At 33.5% G+C, this 18,888-nt stretch overlaps 1 protein-coding gene and 1 long non-coding RNA gene across 2 annotated transcripts; one reads left to right on the top strand and one right to left on the bottom strand.

Moving 5' to 3' along the window:
• Positions 1-1,029: 1,029 nt before the first annotated feature.
• Positions 1,030-10,589, bottom strand: LOC148279765 (uncharacterized). Its single transcript, XM_088229435.1, has 3 exons — positions 10,512-10,589; positions 7,121-7,745; positions 1,030-4,885 (listed from the first exon to the last, which is right to left on the bottom strand). Exons 2-3 carry the CDS (start codon positions 7,725-7,727, stop codon positions 3,471-3,473), a joined length of 2,022 nt encoding a protein of 673 aa, XP_088085561.1. The 5' UTR covers positions 7,728-7,745; positions 10,512-10,589; the 3' UTR covers positions 1,030-3,470.
• A 4,489-nt stretch (positions 10,590-15,078) lies between these two features.
• LOC148279764 (uncharacterized) lies at positions 15,079-17,922 on the top strand. Its single transcript, XR_015822775.1, has 2 exons — positions 15,079-15,132; positions 16,636-17,922. It is a non-coding gene; the product is annotated as an uncharacterized LOC148279764 (long non-coding RNA).
• The last annotated feature ends 966 nt before the right edge of the window (positions 17,923-18,888 follow it).

The raw sequence follows: 18,888 nt of genomic DNA, 5'->3' as shown, positions 1-18,888 counted from the left end.
TCATTATTCTTATTTTCCTTCGCTGCGTATTGAGTTTCGTGTCATCGCTCTATAATTTCAGGGGAATTGATTTAACACGTGCCTGTCATTAATTATGGACTACTAACCCCACATATCGTCATCGTAATTCCCTTTCCGCACCTAATGGTGCATAGGGCACTGCATCGGTACACCGATCACAGCGTATCTTAATAACTTTTGTAAAATGAAGGTAAGATGATCAGTCCTACGCTTCAGGTACCAGTCCAGGGACTATGAAATATTTTAATGTGAAAGCACCCTTTTAAATAAATATTTCATATCAACCATGTTGGAGGTCGAACCCGAGACCTCTTGAATGGCAGACAAACGCACTGATCATTACACCGTGAGGCCGATTAACCCAACATATACATAAAATATATTAATAATTACTAATTGCCTTTATATGAGAAAATTATGTGGTTGTTTAGTCACTATCAAACTAAGCTTTAAAAAGTGTGTATAGTACTATCACCGCTATGAGTTTTGTAATTTTGAAATTACTCCACCCGTGACGTCACTAGTTGTCGTCAGAAGACCACCATGTCCAAACGTCCACTGTGTGTTTGCATTCCCTTTAACTCTGCATGTAATTTATCTATTTTTTCGTAAATACTTTATTAATTACGGTGGTGGGTAAAGTTAAAAGTGTATTTTAGTATTTGCATGCTGGCGTAGCGAGTGCCCTGATGAAGATACGTCTCGAAGCCGGTAGACACAAAAGTCGGTAAGTGGTTATATACAAATATTTACTAACATTAATAAAAGAAAATTACCACAATGTTTATGCTTTGAACATAAAACATATAATTACCGTTGTTAAGTTTACTAAAGGAGTCCGTAAATAAATAGTCATAGTCCGTAATAATAAGGTTTAAGATTAAAACTAATTTGAAAAGCTCCCGAGGCGTACGTAAAACATGAAATAAAATAATAACCCATTCGGTAAATTTATTTATTTTATTTTAAACTAGTCCATACATAATTACATTTGTTTATATATTTGGTTTACAAAAACGGAAAAATAATACACAATACCCAGAAATATTTAAACAATAAAAAAACACACTTGGTATTTATTTTTCATCAGAAGCAAAAAATAAAATATTAAATTTGAAAAAAATGTACGAATTAGAAAATAAAATCAACATGAATAAAATACGTATTTCAATAAAATTAACAATAAAAATTAATAAAAATAAATTATTTAAAACAAACAAACCATCACGCCATTTCCTCGTAGGGGTAGGCAGAGAGGATAGAACACCAAATCACTCTGTCTTTGCATACGGACCTCGCTTCCTCTACATTCATACATCTTCTCATGCACGCACGCCGATTATTCCTACTCTAGACATGTCCATCTTCGAGTATTTGATGAACTCGATCGTGCCATGTCTTTCTCGGTCTTCCTAGTTTTCTGCACCCATCAACATTCGCATCGCAGATCCTTTTAGCCGTTCTTTCGCTGTCCATTCGCTCTACTTGTCCAAACCAACGCAGCACCCCTTTCTTGATTCTGTCGATGATGCATGTCTCAGACTTACACAGTTCGCGGATCTCGACATGTGTGCACCTATCATGCATCGTTTTACCACACATTCGCCTGGGGGATCGCATTTCAACAGCATTTAACCTACTTTCATCATTATTTCTCCGATTCATTACGTCGCTCCCAAAAATCAACCCATTTTTAATTAACAAAATAAATTTTGGTTCAGTAGTAAAAATAATTATTCACTAAAGCAATTGCAACAAAACTAACTGCGATCTCACATGTCCAGTACTTAATACAACAGATAAAATTAAATATCTCGGTGTTAGCATAGACCAAAACTTAAAATTGTAAGACCATATTAGTGAACTAGTTAAACGTATTTAAAAATGTACTTACATATTTATTAGATTAAGGAATATTTTTTAAATCAATAATTTACTCAATTGTACAATCTTTGTTACAATATGGTATTGTTGGATGGGGTGGAGCATACGCCAATATATTAAACCCTCTTAAAATAGTACAAAGATTAATTATTAAAGTGATTTCAAAGAAACCCTCAACATTCAATACTGAAAGTCTATAAAAATTATTTAAGTTCATACAGTAGACACAATTTATAAAATAAATTTCACTATACAACTTTAAAATAAAAGAATTTGAAATGAATAAGTCACTCAGATACCCAAATAATATTAAAATCCCTAAATTCCACACAAGTCATGGTCAAAATAGCTTTGTCTTCAAAGGCGTCAAAAATCACAATAATCTCCCCAATGAACTAAAAACTAGTAAAACGAATATATCTATAAATACATTCAAGGTAAATCTAAAGAAATTTTTTGAACAAGTGTAAGAACTGCATTAATATTTAATTAGTATAAATGTATTATTATTTTCTATTCTTCTTTATATTTTCGATATTTTTTTCTGATGTACTCGTAAACATAAAATTATATAAGCTTTAATAAATAAATAACTATAACAGTTTAAGTCACTCTCCAAGCGCAAGAGTAAGTCTCTTTTTTGTAGAGTTACAGTGATAACATTTACTAGATGTATAAAAGTAGATTTGTATAGAATTTTTAAAGAACATGTACCATTTATAAAATTTATTATTAAAAATTATTTAGAAACGCAATAAACGACGTTTAATCATCAGTATGGCCATTATATGGAGCAAAGTCTAGTCACTTTAAACTAATCACTCTTTAGGGGGTAGAGTAGATCCGAATACCACCCCACGGGTGGTATCCTGAACCACTCTCGTGGCACGAGAGCAGTTTTTCTGCTTCTTCTCTAAATTGTTCTTCATCTCTGGTGTAATATGTTAATATCAACAGCTCCCTAGGGAGTTAAATCCAGTCTTTGTCTTCAAAAATTTGGACAAATTCAAAATATTGTTGATAAATCCACCTGGTCCATAAAGAAGTATAGACATTGAAAAGAAATTTTCAGGCGTTGCCTAGTATGTAGGTGAAATAATTCAATCATATGAATCTCACCCTCATAAATAAAGGTTTCAGCTCTTTAACTTCACAAACATCAACTGATGAAAGAATTAAAGGAATAAAGATGTTCAAATATGGGCGAAATGGTGCATGTTACAGTGTGTAAAGTGGCTACTTAAACCAGCAAATGACAGGTCACTCTGAGCATGAGAATGGTTTCTCACCGGTATGAGTTAGAATGTGTCTTTTTAAAGAAGCTTTTAGAGCAAATTTAAATTGGCACTCTGAGCACTAGAATCGTTTCTCACCATTATGAGTTTACATGTGTCGCATTATATTCCTTTTATCCAAAGATTCAAATTAACACTCTGGACAAGAAAATGGTTTCTCACCGGTATGAATTACGAAGTGTTTTCTTAAAGCATATTTCCGAGAACATTTATATTGACACTTTGAGCATAATAATGGTTATTCTCCTGTACGAGTTAACATATGTGATTTCAAGATATTTTTTTGTGTGCAATTAAATCGGCACTCTGAGCATGATACTGGTTTTTACGGGTATGAGCTAGCATATGTAATTTCAAATGAGTCTTTTGTGAACTTTTATATTGGCACTCTGAGCATGAGAATGGTTTCTCACCAGTATGAGTAAAGATGTGTCTTTTTAAAGAATCTTTTAGAGCAAATTTTAATTGGCACTCTGAGCAAGAAAATCTTTTCTCACCACTGTGAGTTAACATGTGTCTTTTCATATTGCTTTTATTCGAAGATTTAAATTTACACTCTGAACAAGAAAGTGGTTTCTCGCCGGTATGAATTAGGAAGTGTTTTCTTAAAGCAAATTTCCGAGAACATTTATATTGACACTCTGGGCATGAGAATGGTTTTTCACCCGTATGAGTTAACATGTGTGATTTTAAAATACTTTTTCGTGTACAATTAAATTGGCACTCTGAGCATGATACTGGTTTTTCACGGGTATGAGCTAACATATGTAATTTCAAATGAGTCTTTTGTGAACTTTTATATTGGCACTCTGAGCATGAGAATGGTTTCTCACCGGTATGAGTAAAGATATGTCTTTTTAAAGAATCTTTTAGAGCAAATTTTAATTGGCACTCTGAGCAAGAAAATCTTTTCTCACCATTGTGAGTTAACATGTGTCTTTTCATATTGCTTTTATCCGAAGACTGAAATTTACACTCTGAGCATGATAAAGGTTTCTCACCGGTATGAACTAGGACGTGTTTTCTTAAAGCATATTTCCGAGAACATTTATATTGACACTCTGAACAAGAAAATGGTTTTTCACCTGTATGAATCAACATGTGTGATTTCAAATTGCTTTTTTGTGAACAATTAAATCGGCACTCTGAGCACGATAATGGTTTTTCACGGATATGAGCTAACATGTGTAATTTCAAATATCTCTTTTGTGAACATTTAAATTGGCACTCTGAGCATGAGAATGGTTTCTCACCGGTATGAGTAACGATGTGTCTTTTTAAAGAAGCTTTCAGAGAAAACTTTAACTGGCACTCTGAGCATGAGAATCGTTTCTCACCATTATGAGTCAACATGTGTCGTTTTATGTTGCTTTTATCCGAAGATTTAAATTTACATTCCGAACAAGAAAATGGTTTCTCACCGGTATGAATTAGGATGTGCGTTTTTAAAACGGATTTCCGATAGCATTTATATTGGCACTCTGAGCATGAGAACGGTTTCTCACCTGTATGAGTCAACATGTGTGATTTCAAAGCATCTCTCCGTGAACATTTGAGGTGGCACTCTGGGCACGAGAATGGATGCTCTTGAGCATGAGTTAATAGGTGAGATTTTAAACTACTCATCTGTGGACATTTATATTGACACTGTGAACACGCAAAGTATTGATGGCTTGCTTGGTAACCTGAAACAAAAACAACGTAACTGTCGAAACCACTTTATAAATTACAGTAAACAAATGAAAACTGAAAAATAATGAAATGTATTATATACATATACATGTGACTGGAACTGAACCCGCCATAGCAAATTCGCATATAGAGGAGATCATTTGCTAATTATCAAACCCCACTTTCTTTAGCCAAAGTTTTATAGTTTGAGAGATATGTCAATTTTATTCTTTATTGAGATTTAAAATTTAACCTTCAAGCATTCAGAACTTTATTTTTTAAATCATTTTTTTGTTATTTGTTGGGAGTCATAAACATTTGTGATTAAAATACGCGTAAAATAAGCGTATAAACTTTATTTTTAACCCTAGTTTGAGGTAGGTTCCGACGTATTTTAATGACGACGTTTATGACTACCAACAAAATTTTTTAAAAAATACTTAAATATTGAAAAGCCCTGTAAATGCTTAGACTTCCATATTTCCTCATCAAAAATGTTTTCCCTCTCCGTTGCAATAAATTAAAATATGAATGATTCCCCAGGGAGGAAATCCAGCCAGTCTGCAAGCATTTTGACATACTCAAACATTGTCAAATAATTCAATAAAATAATAATAAAAAAACATCTATAAGGTAGAATATGTAATTTAATAAACAGAATAAAAAATAATTTTATGCTTCGATTACTATTAAGTTTATTCAAAGATGATATACATATAAACGTATATAAATAATAATGAAGACAGCATCGATATTATATATATTATACTCGAAGCAATCTAAAACGGTGGTCTCTACTTCTCGATAAAATCCAATAACGGATCTTCATCTCTAATATAGACATTGTTTAGGAGAACTTAATGTTCAATTCAATTAATTTATTTTTAATATAACATATATGTTTGTAAACATATATTCAATACGTACATATTATAAAAAATAAAAAAAAATACATGAAAGAGACTCATGTCAAAGTAGTAGGAGAATCCTGCTCCGGAAAACCCCTTCGGATACATGGAACAGATCAACATCCAGAGCGATGTTGTTCAGCGTAGCGATAGCCCTTCCAACGGCAGGGTGCTCCTGTATATCGGAATATGAAACAATCTAAGCTGACCCTGTCTTAGGTAATTATCAGGAACATACAAACCAATGCTCATCATAATCTCAGAATTATCGATCATACCGCGCAACAATCGATAAAAATGTGTAGTCAAATACACATTCCTTCTAGTCTCTAAACTGTTGTAGCCGAGCATACCCTGGAGGAACTCGGTCGGGTAGGGCCGAGGATAATACCCGCACTATCTCATGTAGAGATATCTCAGAAACTTATTTTGGATTTTCTCTATCATAAGAGAGTACTTCAGTTCATGTGGCCCCCAAATCATCGAGCCACTCTCGAGTCTACTTCGCACCGAAGAGTTGTAAAGAGTTCTCAGTACGCGGGTATTTTCGAAAACCCTGGCAGTACGCAAAACGAATCCTAACATCTTTAATGCATTACCCCTGTTTGTCTCTATGTGTTCATGAAATGTCAGAGTGCTCACAAATCTAACGCCCAGATCTTTAACATTCGATGTACGTATCAGATTCTGGTCATTCATTTTGTAGCGAAAAAAAAGAGTTTTTTGGGCCCTAGTGAAGTACGTGACCGAACACTTAGAAACATTAAATATGTTCATACAAGACCGAGTTAAGTGCCAAAAAAAGGCTCTCAGAGCAAACATCGTAATTTTATCGGTATTAAGGTGATTCTGAAAGAAAATGTAATACTAACTATTCATAGATAGCACTTGTATATTTTTTATTGAAAATGTTATTTTTACGTTTATTTTCAATGGAAGTTTTACAAATCCTAGTTTGCGGAAACTTGTACAAAACCTGTACAAAACAAAAAATAACTTGTCTTATTGCACCTGCAGCGGAAGCCCGATTGATTGATTGCCGGATGATCGATATACCTTGCATTTTATTTAACAGTGCAGTGCCCTGTGCACCAACAAGCTGCTATAAGGATTTGATGATGATGATTAATTACACACTTCGGGGTTATATTTTCGGTAGAAAAACATTTTTTTTTTTAAACCTGGGTGTTTTGTGCTGTAATTTACTATTTAATTAGTAATTGGGCCTATTGACTTGTTGTGTTGCAAAAAAAAAACAAACTTTAAATCTGCTGTTTACCATCATCCATAGCCCACAGACGTAATCTCAGAGCAGGTAATAAGGAAGGAAGTATAACTTACTTGGGGCAATTTCATTCTTAAGAGGAGAATCCAAACATTCTTGTTTAATGTCGGGATAATCTATATCCATTTCCGTGAATATAACTATATCACTGCTTATTCTAGGCTGGTAAGTACTGGTCCCCGGTTCAGCCTTCACGGTAGCAATACCTGGCTCCCCGCTGCTGGGGAGACTTGGCACCTCTTCCCCAGTAAGGAGAATATCTCCTTCAACACCACCAGGCCCTGGTTCAGCTTTCACGATAGCAACACCTGGCTCCTGGCATTCCTCGGTACGGAGAATATCTCCTTCAATACAGCCAGTCCTCGGTTCAGCTTTCATGGTAGCAACGCCTGGCTCCTGGCCTTCTCCAGTACGGAAAATATCTCCTTCAACATCACCAGTCTCCGGATCAGCTTTCACGGTAGCAACATCTGGCTTCTTGCTGCCGAGAGGATATGGCGCCCCTTCTCCAGTACGCAGACTATCTCTTTCAATATCGCCAGCCCCCGGTTCAGCTTTCACGGTAACAATACCTGGCTCCTGGCCTTCCCCAGTATGGAGAATATCTTCTTTTACATCTCCAGTCCCCGGTTCAGCCTTAATATAGACTGAAGCGATATCCATAGTATTTTGATTTCGACACTGGAAACAAAGTAAATCTTTGATCAATCTGATGATATTCTGGAAAACAAATTGTTTTAAAAATAAAATAATTGCTAAAAGCAAGAATCAAAGATTCGTGATGTTTTCAAATCATCGAATTGCGCGTTATAATAAAATGTAAAACGATGCTGGGAATATGAAATGTCGTTTTGTAGTGAGTGATCACTTTACACACTGTGTTACATTCACCAGTTTTCTTGAAGGTAGTTGACTTCTACATTTAGTAGTGATTTTGTAACAATATATTTAGTCGATCTTAATAGTAGCAGACACATTTGGATTAATATATGTGTAAGGTCCATAGTCCATAGTCGATGACACACACGTGTTAAATTAGTTCACCTGAAGTAGACTAACTCTAGCAATATTGCACATAAAGACTCTCGTCCTGCAGTACATTCACATCGTCACCCCGCAGCACATTCACATCGTCCCTACCATGAAGAAATGAACTACAAAGGAATGTGGTCTATAAAGAGACAACAGGACGCAGCCAACATCAGTCAGCCCGTTCAGTTAATCACCGCAACAAGATCAGTGCAGTTCACACAGTTCCAGCATGTAGTTCAAGTGCAGTCTCTTCAACCCATCATCGACGTAACACTCGTCCGACATAATTCATTATTTATTTGCCATGTAATAAATAAGCATCAATCAGCAATCTCGTGTCTTCTCTGTCAATCTCTAACTGGGGTAGGAACTCCAACTAACACCCAGATACATTAAATCCTACATATGTAAATATCGAACCTTCATACTATCTTCGTCTCTGTTGAAAATATATCAACATCCCTTCATGGAATACACCATCGTCTAAAAAATATTTAGGAACTCTAAAAACGCCCCTCATCACAGTCATCAACCGACTGAAGACTGAATCTGTTTTAAGCAACACTCGCCACAGAACAGCGTGACTGTCTTCCTTGTTATGAGTTCTATCTTCGTGCTCTCTCTTAGTCAGTATTGCTGAATTAGCGGACATTCATTCTTCGCGTAGCAAGGAATTTTTTTTTGTACTAACAATCCATAGTTATACAAATTTTATATTCAAAATCCGGTGTAAAAATGTCCATTTGAAGATTACATAAAATACGACTTCATCATTTAAAAAAATAAGAGAGATAGATCAAGTCTTGAGTCTTATGTGGACTAGTGTGACATCACAGCCACACAAGAGTTAAAAAAAACGAATCTAGAGTGCTAATAATTCTACAACTAGAATGTTCCAGGCAAGGAGCAGACGAATTCACCTCTAGAGAAGACGCTCGGCTCACCCACGGGAGTTCCGGGTTCGATTCCCGGTGAGACCGCAGTAACTAAATGTGATTTTTCTGGCCTGGCCGGAATTCACCACTGTAGTAAGGCCGTCTGGACTGTTGTGCCGCTATAAATACAGTATATATTCAACAATCTTTGAGAATATGGAATATGGAAGTCTAGGCATTTACAGGGCTTGTGACCTGTCATTGGCTGGTTTAAGTGGCCACTTTACCCCTTTCCCTTCTCAAAAATGCTCTCTGTTGAAATAAATTTAAATATGGATAACTCCCTAGGAAGGAAATCCAGCCAGTCTGCAAGCATTTGGACATACTCAAACATTGTTGAATTAACTACCTGGTAAAAGAAGATGCATAAAAATTGGAAAATTGTTTTCAGGCGTTGCCTAGTAGGTGATTTGGTTCAGCCGGATGAATCTCGCCCACGTGATAAAGGTTTCAGCTCTTTTACTTCACAAAAGTCAACAGTTGTAAGAGTTAAGGAAATGTGGATGTTCAAACATGGGCAGAGTGGTGAATGTTACACAGTGTGTAAAGTGGCCATTTAAACCAGCCAACGACAGGTCATAAGCCCTGTAAATGCCTAGACTTCCATATCCCTTCTCAAAAGTTTTCCCTCAGTTAAAATAAATTTAAACAGTATATATTGTTAACAATATTTTGAGTTTGTCCAAATTTTTTTAGACAAGGACTGGATTCAACTTCCTGAGGAGAATTAACATATTACAACAGAGATGAAGAGCATTTAAGAAAAGGTAATATAGAAGTCCAGGCATCTACAGGGCTTATGACCTGTCAATGGCTGGTTTAAGTGGCCACTTTACACACTGTGTAACATTCACCATTCTGCCTATATTTGAACATCTATATTTCTTAAATTCTTTCATCTGTTGATGTTTGTGAAGTTAAAGAGCTGAAACCTTTATTTATGCAAGTGAGATTCATCAAATTGAATTATATCACCTACATACTAGGCAACGCCTGAAAATATTTTTTTTTTAATTTCTATACTTCTTCATAGACCAGGTAATAAATTAACAATATTATTAAAAAATTTAGACAAACTCAAAATATTGTTGATAAATTACCTGGTCCATGAAGAAGTATAGAAATTGAAAAAATAATATTTTCAGGCGTTGCCTAGTATGTAGCTGAAATAATTCAATTTGATGAATCTCACCCGCATAAATAAAGTATTCAGCTCTTTAACTTCACAAACATCAACGGATGAAAGAATTGAAGGAATATAGATGTTCAAATATAGGCAGAATGGTGAATGTTACAGTGTGTAAAGTGGCCACTTAAACCAGCCATTGACAGGTCATAAGCCCTGTAGGTGCCTGGACTTCTATATTACCTTCTCTTAAATGTTCTTCATCTCTGTTGTAATATGTTAGTATATATTGTTTTTTTTAACTAACTGAAATTGTAACTAACGTCTTGCGGCTGTTTGTATGTAAAAACTCACCGTAAAGGTTCAATAATATTGCAATTTATGTAATTACTATCCACGGAACAGAAACGCGTACCGCCTAGTGCTTGACAGGAAAAACACAGATAAAAATTAATGTCATCATATTTCGAAATCAACAATTAAAATTACGGCTAGAACTAATCACACCCAGACCCATTCTGTATATTGCCGGTGTCCAGAACTGGAATATTGTCTATGGATTACATCAATTGACATTTATTATGCGATTAAATTTTAATACCAACTCAAATGTATTTTTCTACTGCTTCTATTTTATCAATTCATTAATTATAACAGTAATAACATAATTGTATTATATTGCATGACATGGCATTATATTTTCGTCTAATTAATTGTACTATATATTTTATATTGTTATTTATTATGTCTTGACACGGGAGTACCCTAAAAAGTCTTAACAAGTTCCCGTATATTTAAATGAGTGTAATTTTGAATAAATAAATAAATAAGTGTCGATATTTTTTTTCCCTCTTGTTCCCGTTATTCATTGCTTTGCTTATGCATACAAAGCTTTTTTCCTGATATGTATATTTTGCACAATAGTTATTTTTCTGACGTCCATTCCTTCATAATTTTTTTTCATTTTTGTAAATATGGTCTAAAGTCATTGTATCTTTCGGCAGTGGCTTCATTTTTTATTACTTCCTCTGGGTTTTCAAAAATTTGGCCGTATTGTGCGCACATTTGTATGCTATTTAACCTCTCGGCGCCAAATATACGATAATCACGTAATATATAGAGGACGTCCTGAAGGCTGAGTCCATCGCAAGGGCAGCAATCATTATCTCTTTTTTAAATCTATGAAGATATTATAATTTTAGTATCTATAATTTTGTTCCTGGCATATTTTAGATATTGTAAATTGTTTGAAATGGTTCGTTGACGCGTTGTCTGTGTAAAAGAAAAAAAAATATCTTGCTGGTCTAAAGTTTTGATGCCCCACAGAATAAAAGTCTTTAGTATCTTCAGAAAGTATGATAGGAAAATCAATTTTATAGTTTATTAATTTGTAAATGAATGATTCTGTCAATAAATCATTTGCTTGAGGTTGAGAACACAAATGGGAATGGGCTATTATCACGGTTTTTTTTTATTAGCTAATAAATTAATTCAAAAAATCACAAGACAATCGGTACTACTCTTATTAAAATCCGTTAAGAAATAAGGGAGATATAAAGGATTAAAGTCTAGTCATTTGAATATAAATAAAAACAGACAATTCATGACGTCACCAAGTTTGACGTCATCGTATGCGAATATAGTTTTTACGTAAAAATTTATGATTCGAGTAGAGTAAGTGGAATGTGGTGACTTTGTTCAGTTTCAAACTTCAAACCTTCGTAAAAGAAAAATTAAAATTCTTATTTTTTAAATGAGAAAATATTATGTTGTGTGAGCGAGAAAATAATATAAACTTTGTGATCAAAGTCAACCCTTCGGAGTGGGGTCGCTTTGATACATCATGATTTTATGCGTTTGTTTTGAACATTACATTTTATTTTTTCTTTATTTAGATAAAAAATATAAGTATACAACGTATACAACATTACTACTTAATACAATTTTATATTAATTTAATAAATATATTTACATTAACGTTTCGCTTTACGTATAAATAAAAACGATTCTTGAGTATAAAATGGGAAGTGATGTTTTACAATAATTTGTTTATTTTATTTTTAATCGGTAAATATTTTTAGTATAACATATAAATTATAAAAAAAAAACAGTGTTTTAAGTCAGTGTTACACAAAAAAGAATTATAAATATAACTTTTCACTTCTTTTTTAATTATATTATCCATCCTTCGATAGTAAATTACTTGCAAAAAAAAACACTCAGGTATCAGCAAATTATGATTAGGCGTGTATTTAATAAGCGTTTAAGTCGAATCTCATATAATAATTAAAAATAATATACTTTAATTCCACATAAAACAAAAATTATTTTTCTAATTATTGTAAACCAAAAAATGGAATTTTTATATAAACTCAAAAATAATAATTGAAATATAAATCAAGAAAAATATTATGGTGATTTAAAAAATGTATTTATGAAATATTTTAAATAATTGATAAAGCTAACATAATCTACCTTGCTTTTTGATGGAATAAAATTATCAGTTAATGAATGTATTATTGTGTATGGGAATTTGTTCATTGACTGACATTATTATCGAAACAGAATGAGAGGTTATTGTGTTCTTTTTATTTGGTGAAAACTTATCTTTCACAGCTTTGAAAACATTTATTTTACCGAATGAATTAAAATCCATTACTTTTTTCCAGGAAAGCAATTATTGTATCTGTTTATCTGTTTCTTACAAAGACGTGAAACATACTTAGGAAATTAATATTGGCCATATTCAACAATGTTCGACAAAATTTCCCAAGAAATGCAATTGATGTGTATGAGGTTTTTTTACAAGCATTTCGTAACAATTATCTGATTTACTAGATGAATAACTTCTCCGTTATCATGCGAGAACGAAGCTTCACATTTATTTGCTCACCTTTAAAAGAAAATCTTTAAGACTCGTTCATTTGAGTCATAGTATTTTTTATTTATATTCTGAAATCCCGTATGTTAAGGGAAAATACCCAGTCCTCACATTTTGGTAAATAAAATTTTCCTTCTGTTCTGGAAAACTGGCTTAAATGATTTGAAAGATGTTTAACTTTATATTATTCATTGTATAGTGTTTCAAATAATATTTTGTAATGGTTGGAAGCAGCCCGAATTTTCTTAGTAACAGCTTTTCTTAATATTTGAGCAAAATATTTTTTTGTAGGCCCTGTTTCAAAACTTTTATTAATAAGTTCGAATCATGTCACTCTCAAAAAAAAGATGTGTATAAAATGATCAATTTCAGCTCATTTTAGAAAACTTCTTATTATTCGTTAATTAAAAAATAAAATATTAAAACAATCATAATAATGGACACTCAGTGATATAAGTACCAGTAATGTCAAGACAATGCAAATTATGAAATTACTTGTATCATTAAAAAAAGTATATTACTGAATTTTAAAAAAATTAAAAATATCTTGACGATTCCACTTCAAACTTCTTGAAATCTTACTTTAAATAAAGTTATATAACAATTTCATTTAAATCGTATTCCGTGTTACCATTAAAAAAACAGTTAAAATTGATCGAAATTTATTAATGATCAGTAGTTATAGAGATAAATATAAACAATATATCCGCTGATCAAAGTCGCCTTACGATTTAAATGTCGCCCCATTTTACGGTCGCCATTTATTTCAAGGTTGGCTAGAGAAGGGGAAAAAATCATAGAGAGCAATACGCGTCGTTTCAATTTCTATTCGGATTACCAACATTTAAAACAAATGCACGATTCGTGGTGTACTGTTGGGTGGGTTTAGATGATCGAATTTATTACCAACGGAATAGAAACGCTTTTCAGAGATGTTGAAAATAGTAAACGAAATTTATGAATGAAATTATTGATTATTAGAGCTTTTATAAACACTAAAGGAGTCTTTGAGAAATCCTTTATATGTACAATGTGTTAAATCCGATATTCCTCCCGGGTGATAATACCATATTCAATATATATGTACAGGACCATCCTATCGATGGAAGGGTTATCTCTATGTTGAAAAATATTACTTTGGACATTAGCATTTTCCACGTCTCTGAGGGAGTTTTTTGTTACAAAACTCTCTTACTTTTTTAACATTTTATTCTCTGGATATTATTTATTTATTTATTTTAAAGAAACAAACACTCGACAATGATAATATAATAACAATAAAAAAATACAATTTAAAGACAGACCAGCAAAGTTTCTAAATAAGAATCATACATATTAAATTGTGGTACAACAAAAGGATGTGTTTGTGGGTATTTGCATGAGAGTAAGTGTACTGGTGTGTTTATATGTATTTGTGGGGGAATAAGTGTTCAGGTGTGTGTAAATGTGAGCATCATTAAAAAGCAAGTGGGATCGTATCGCAGCCAGAAAGAATGAGTCTTAATGTATTTTTAAATAAATTTAGGTGCATGTAAAATATATCAATAGATGAAAAAAAAGCATTATAGTTAGAGCACGAACGATAGAGAAAAGAATGTTGAGCATAGTTAGTGCTAAAGACTGGCAGATGGAATAAATACTTATTTCTTGTGACGGGAAAGAGAACATTAAAACAAATGTTATGTTTACTTATATGTTATTTTTATAATACACCTAATCTTACGTTTTTATTTTCATTATTTCTATGCGTTTGAATTCAGATATTTCATTTTGTAATGTCCATATGTATTAATAAATAAATTGAAAATTAAAAAAATAGATGCATTAATGCAGAGTATTAATGTAAAATAATTAATGTAGAGGAAGATGTATTAATGTAGAGGAACCGTGGTCTGTATGCAAAGACAGAGTGACATGGCGTTCTATCCTCTCTGCCTACCCCTACCGACGGGAAAACGGTGTTATGGTTTAAAAAAAAAAAAAAAAAAACAACTGTCTATGGTACTATTGGATTCTATGGTAATATTGGTTATGGTTATCGAATAACAAAATGGATGCCACTGTTTGACAGTTTGAAACGTGCTGACACATTCTGTAAGTTTTTTTACGTACATAACTATAACTAGATAATCCTTTATGAAGAAAATACTCAAAATAGTGCGTTCTATACACGTTACGGTGACGAAGGGAGTGGGCGGCGACAAGGACGGTGTGAATAGGAATTGTGTAAATATATGCTTCTTGCATAATCATTGTCGTTTCAATAAATGTATTCTTATTTATGATTCCTGCGCTCAGTAGCTCAATTACAAATAACTATTGACGTGCTAATAAGTGACGTGATAACAATTTCTCACAATGGTTGTGTATCGTTTTCGCGATCACAATGCAACATCCGTGAACACCTAATATTAAATGTCAAAATATTTACGTTTTGCGTCGTATAATCCTGCTGCGCAATCACATATTTGAATTTCATCGGTGTAAATATGGAAAATATTCCAAAACTGCTATCATTATATATTATTTATTATGCTATTTATTGCATTAAGCCGGCGGTTGGCAAGCCAAATATCAAGAAAAGCAATCGCCATAGTAATTGTAATTAAATGTTCACTTTTATGTATTAGATACTTCTTACTATTTTGAAAATGCAATGCATTGTATTATTTTTACAGTGAACGCCGATTTTTCGCCAATTAACTGTATTTATTTATTATTATTGAGAAACATAGGTTGGAGGTTGGGTTTATCCAGAGACCAATATACGTATAATGAGTTAGAAACTACCTTAAATATATCTTCTCTTCAAGACTGTCGAAATAAATCAGACTTTCTAGTCCTATTTTAAATTATCAACTCACTCTCTGATGCGCCTGAACTACTGAGCTCAATAAAATTAAATATCCCAACTAGAAACCTCAGACAAGACTTACTCTTTCATACCGATAACCATAGAACTAACTATGGTTTTCATTCCCCTATGCCCAGAATTCTTAGGTCTGCCAACAAACATACCAGTCTTGATTTCTTTTATAACAAGATGAATAACTCCCTAGGTAGGAAATCCAGCCAGTCTGCAAGAATTTAGACAAACTCAAACATTCTTGAATTAATTACCTGGTAAAAGAAGAAGTATAAAAATCGGAAAATTGTTTTCAGGCGTTGCCTGGTAGGTGATTTGGTTCAGCCGGATGAATCTCACCCGCGTGATAAAGGTTTCAGCTCCTTTTCTTCACAGAAGTCAACAGATGGAAGAGTTGAGGAAATGTGTATGTTTAAACATGGGCAGAATGGTGAATGTTACACAGTATGTTAAGTGGCCACTTAATCCGTAAGGCCGTATTATCTGGTTTATTTACATACAAAATACACGAGAAAAACTGTTTTCACAGAGAAATAGCTGTAATCGTCTTTAGATCTAGTGAATTTATGTTTGTGATCAATGTACGCTTTATTTAATGTTTCATTGTCTCAAACGTTCCGACACATTTAACATTTTTATATTTTATGGTTTAGAGTTGCCTGGATACTTGATTTAGTAGTCTGAGACATTCACAAGATGGGCCCGCTTAACTGTTGTCTTTTGTATTCTAGATCTTAAGTATGGCTGAGGGATACAAAATTCTTTTGAGCTGTTTACAACCAAACGCAATGGAGGCTGCGCATTCCGACAGAAGCGAGGAACCAGGTGTTGCTACCATAAAGGCTGAACCTGGAACTGATGACACGGAAGAAGAATATAGTATTCTACATACTGAGGGAGAGGTGCCATGTCTCTTTACGAGCGCGGAGCCAGGTGTTGCTAGAGTTAAGAGCGAGACATATTCTGAACTAGAAGTTTTACACTTCGGTCAACCGAAATTTGATTCGGCGGAAACGAGTGAAGTTCAATATGAAAAAGTCAAACCATACGGTTGTCCGACATGTAGTTACACTTGCACTAAAAACAGTCATCTAAAGAGACATTTGCTCATACATTCGGGGCTGAAACCGTTTTCTTGCTCAGTATGCAGTCATAAATGCAATGATAAGGGAGATATGAAAAGACACATATTGACGCATACTATAGTTAAACGGTACAGCTGTTCAATATGTGATTACACTTGCTCGCAGAGGACGCAGTTAAATGCTCACATGTTCAGCCACTCCGGAGTGATACCCTTTTCCTGTACGGAGTGCAGTTATAAATGTCCCCGAAAATCAACTTTGACCAGACATCTGCTGACGCACACGCGGGAAAAACCTTTCTCTTGCCCCGATTGCAGTTACATCTGTGCCTTGAAACAAGATTTAAAACTGCATTCGTTTACACACAGCGGAGAGAAACCACTCGCTTGTACAATGTGCAGTTATAGATGTTTTAGACAATCAAGGCTAAATAAACATACGAAATTAGTTCATTTTAAAACAGTTAAATAATGTTTTGAGTATGTGTATTAATTGTGGATTCAAACCACGGGGAATTCTTTTATTGAATTCAACTTCTTAACAAATAGTACCTAATACTTTTAAGGATATAATCATTTCACTTTTAATTATTTTTGTTTTATATCGGAGAATATTGTATGCCGGTCGCCAAATAAGACTGGAAAAGAAATTAAAAGAACTGCCTTATGTACAACGGAATAAAGTTGTTTGATGGAATGCCGGAAAACATAAAAAATGAGAAAAGCGTGACTATATTTTTAATTAAATCTAAATATCGTATTTGTAAAAATATTAGGTTAGATATTAAATAAGAAGTGCATACTCGTAAGTTAATATAAGTGTGCATAGTGATAAATTAAAAATGTAAGAATAAGTTGAGATGTGAATATTGTATAGGACTATGTAAGTCATAATAAATCAACTAAATAAAATAATTATTAGAGCCGTCAGAAACAGAAATTTCCACCTAAAACCCTTCAAACTTTTTTTATGTATATCAATGTTAACAAATCACAAGTGGGACGGAGAACATTTTAGAGAAAGGAAAATGAAAGTCTAGGCATTTACAGGGCTTATGACCTGCCATTGGCTGGTTTAAGTGGCCATTCTACTCACAGTGTAACATTAATAATTTTGCCTATGTTTGAACATCCGCATTTCTTCAATTCTTCCATCTGTTAAATTTAGTGAAATTAAAGAGCTGAAACTTTTTTGTTGTAAAGAGATTCATCTGGTTAAACTATTTCACATACTAGGCGCCTGGAATCAATTTTCCAATTTTTAAACTTCTTAAACCAGGGCCTCAATTATGAACGCTATCTTCATCTGTATATATCGAGACGGTATGCTTAACTTCTGTTCTAGCTGTATCTTCCTCGGTATGTTCTACCTACTTGCCATAGTGACATCATATGATCGAAACGAACCAATAGATGACCACAAAAATTAGTCCGCTTTCCTTACTTCATTATCGTTTAAAACGGTTTTCATTTATATTTTAAATAGGCTTCTGTAATAGAAAGTGCCCACTTCAAAGCGATTGTAAACTCCAAAAAATCCCAATTCAAGCAAAAATGCTCGCTTGAACATGATTTTTAAAAGACTTTTGACACTTGGCAAGACGATATGTTTAACGATCGTCTGTATTTATCTACCGTGCGACTACATAGGCGGCTCCTTCAACGTCTCGAATCGTTCACTCCGGAAGAGAGTAAAACAGTCGGAAAAAATATATTAACTAATTATTTTTCTCATAGTGACAACTTTCTTACGCCTAGATACTCCTATATGTTAATAGGGCAGAATCTAGGGACATTATTTTTCGCATCCAGCCACTCGTTTCAGAAACTGACAGCTATGTCAGAATTGAATTCGACTTTAATATTTACCTATTTCTCTCTTGTATTTTAAATGGGCTTT

This window comes from Micrasema longulum, unplaced genomic scaffold, assembly GCF_059751315.1.
Source record: "Micrasema longulum isolate JH-2025_06_02 unplaced genomic scaffold, ASM5975131v1 h1tg000673l, whole genome shotgun sequence".
Taxonomy (NCBI): Eukaryota; Metazoa; Arthropoda; class Insecta; order Trichoptera; family Brachycentridae; genus Micrasema; species Micrasema longulum.
This window is presented reverse-complemented; position numbering and strand designations above follow the sequence as displayed.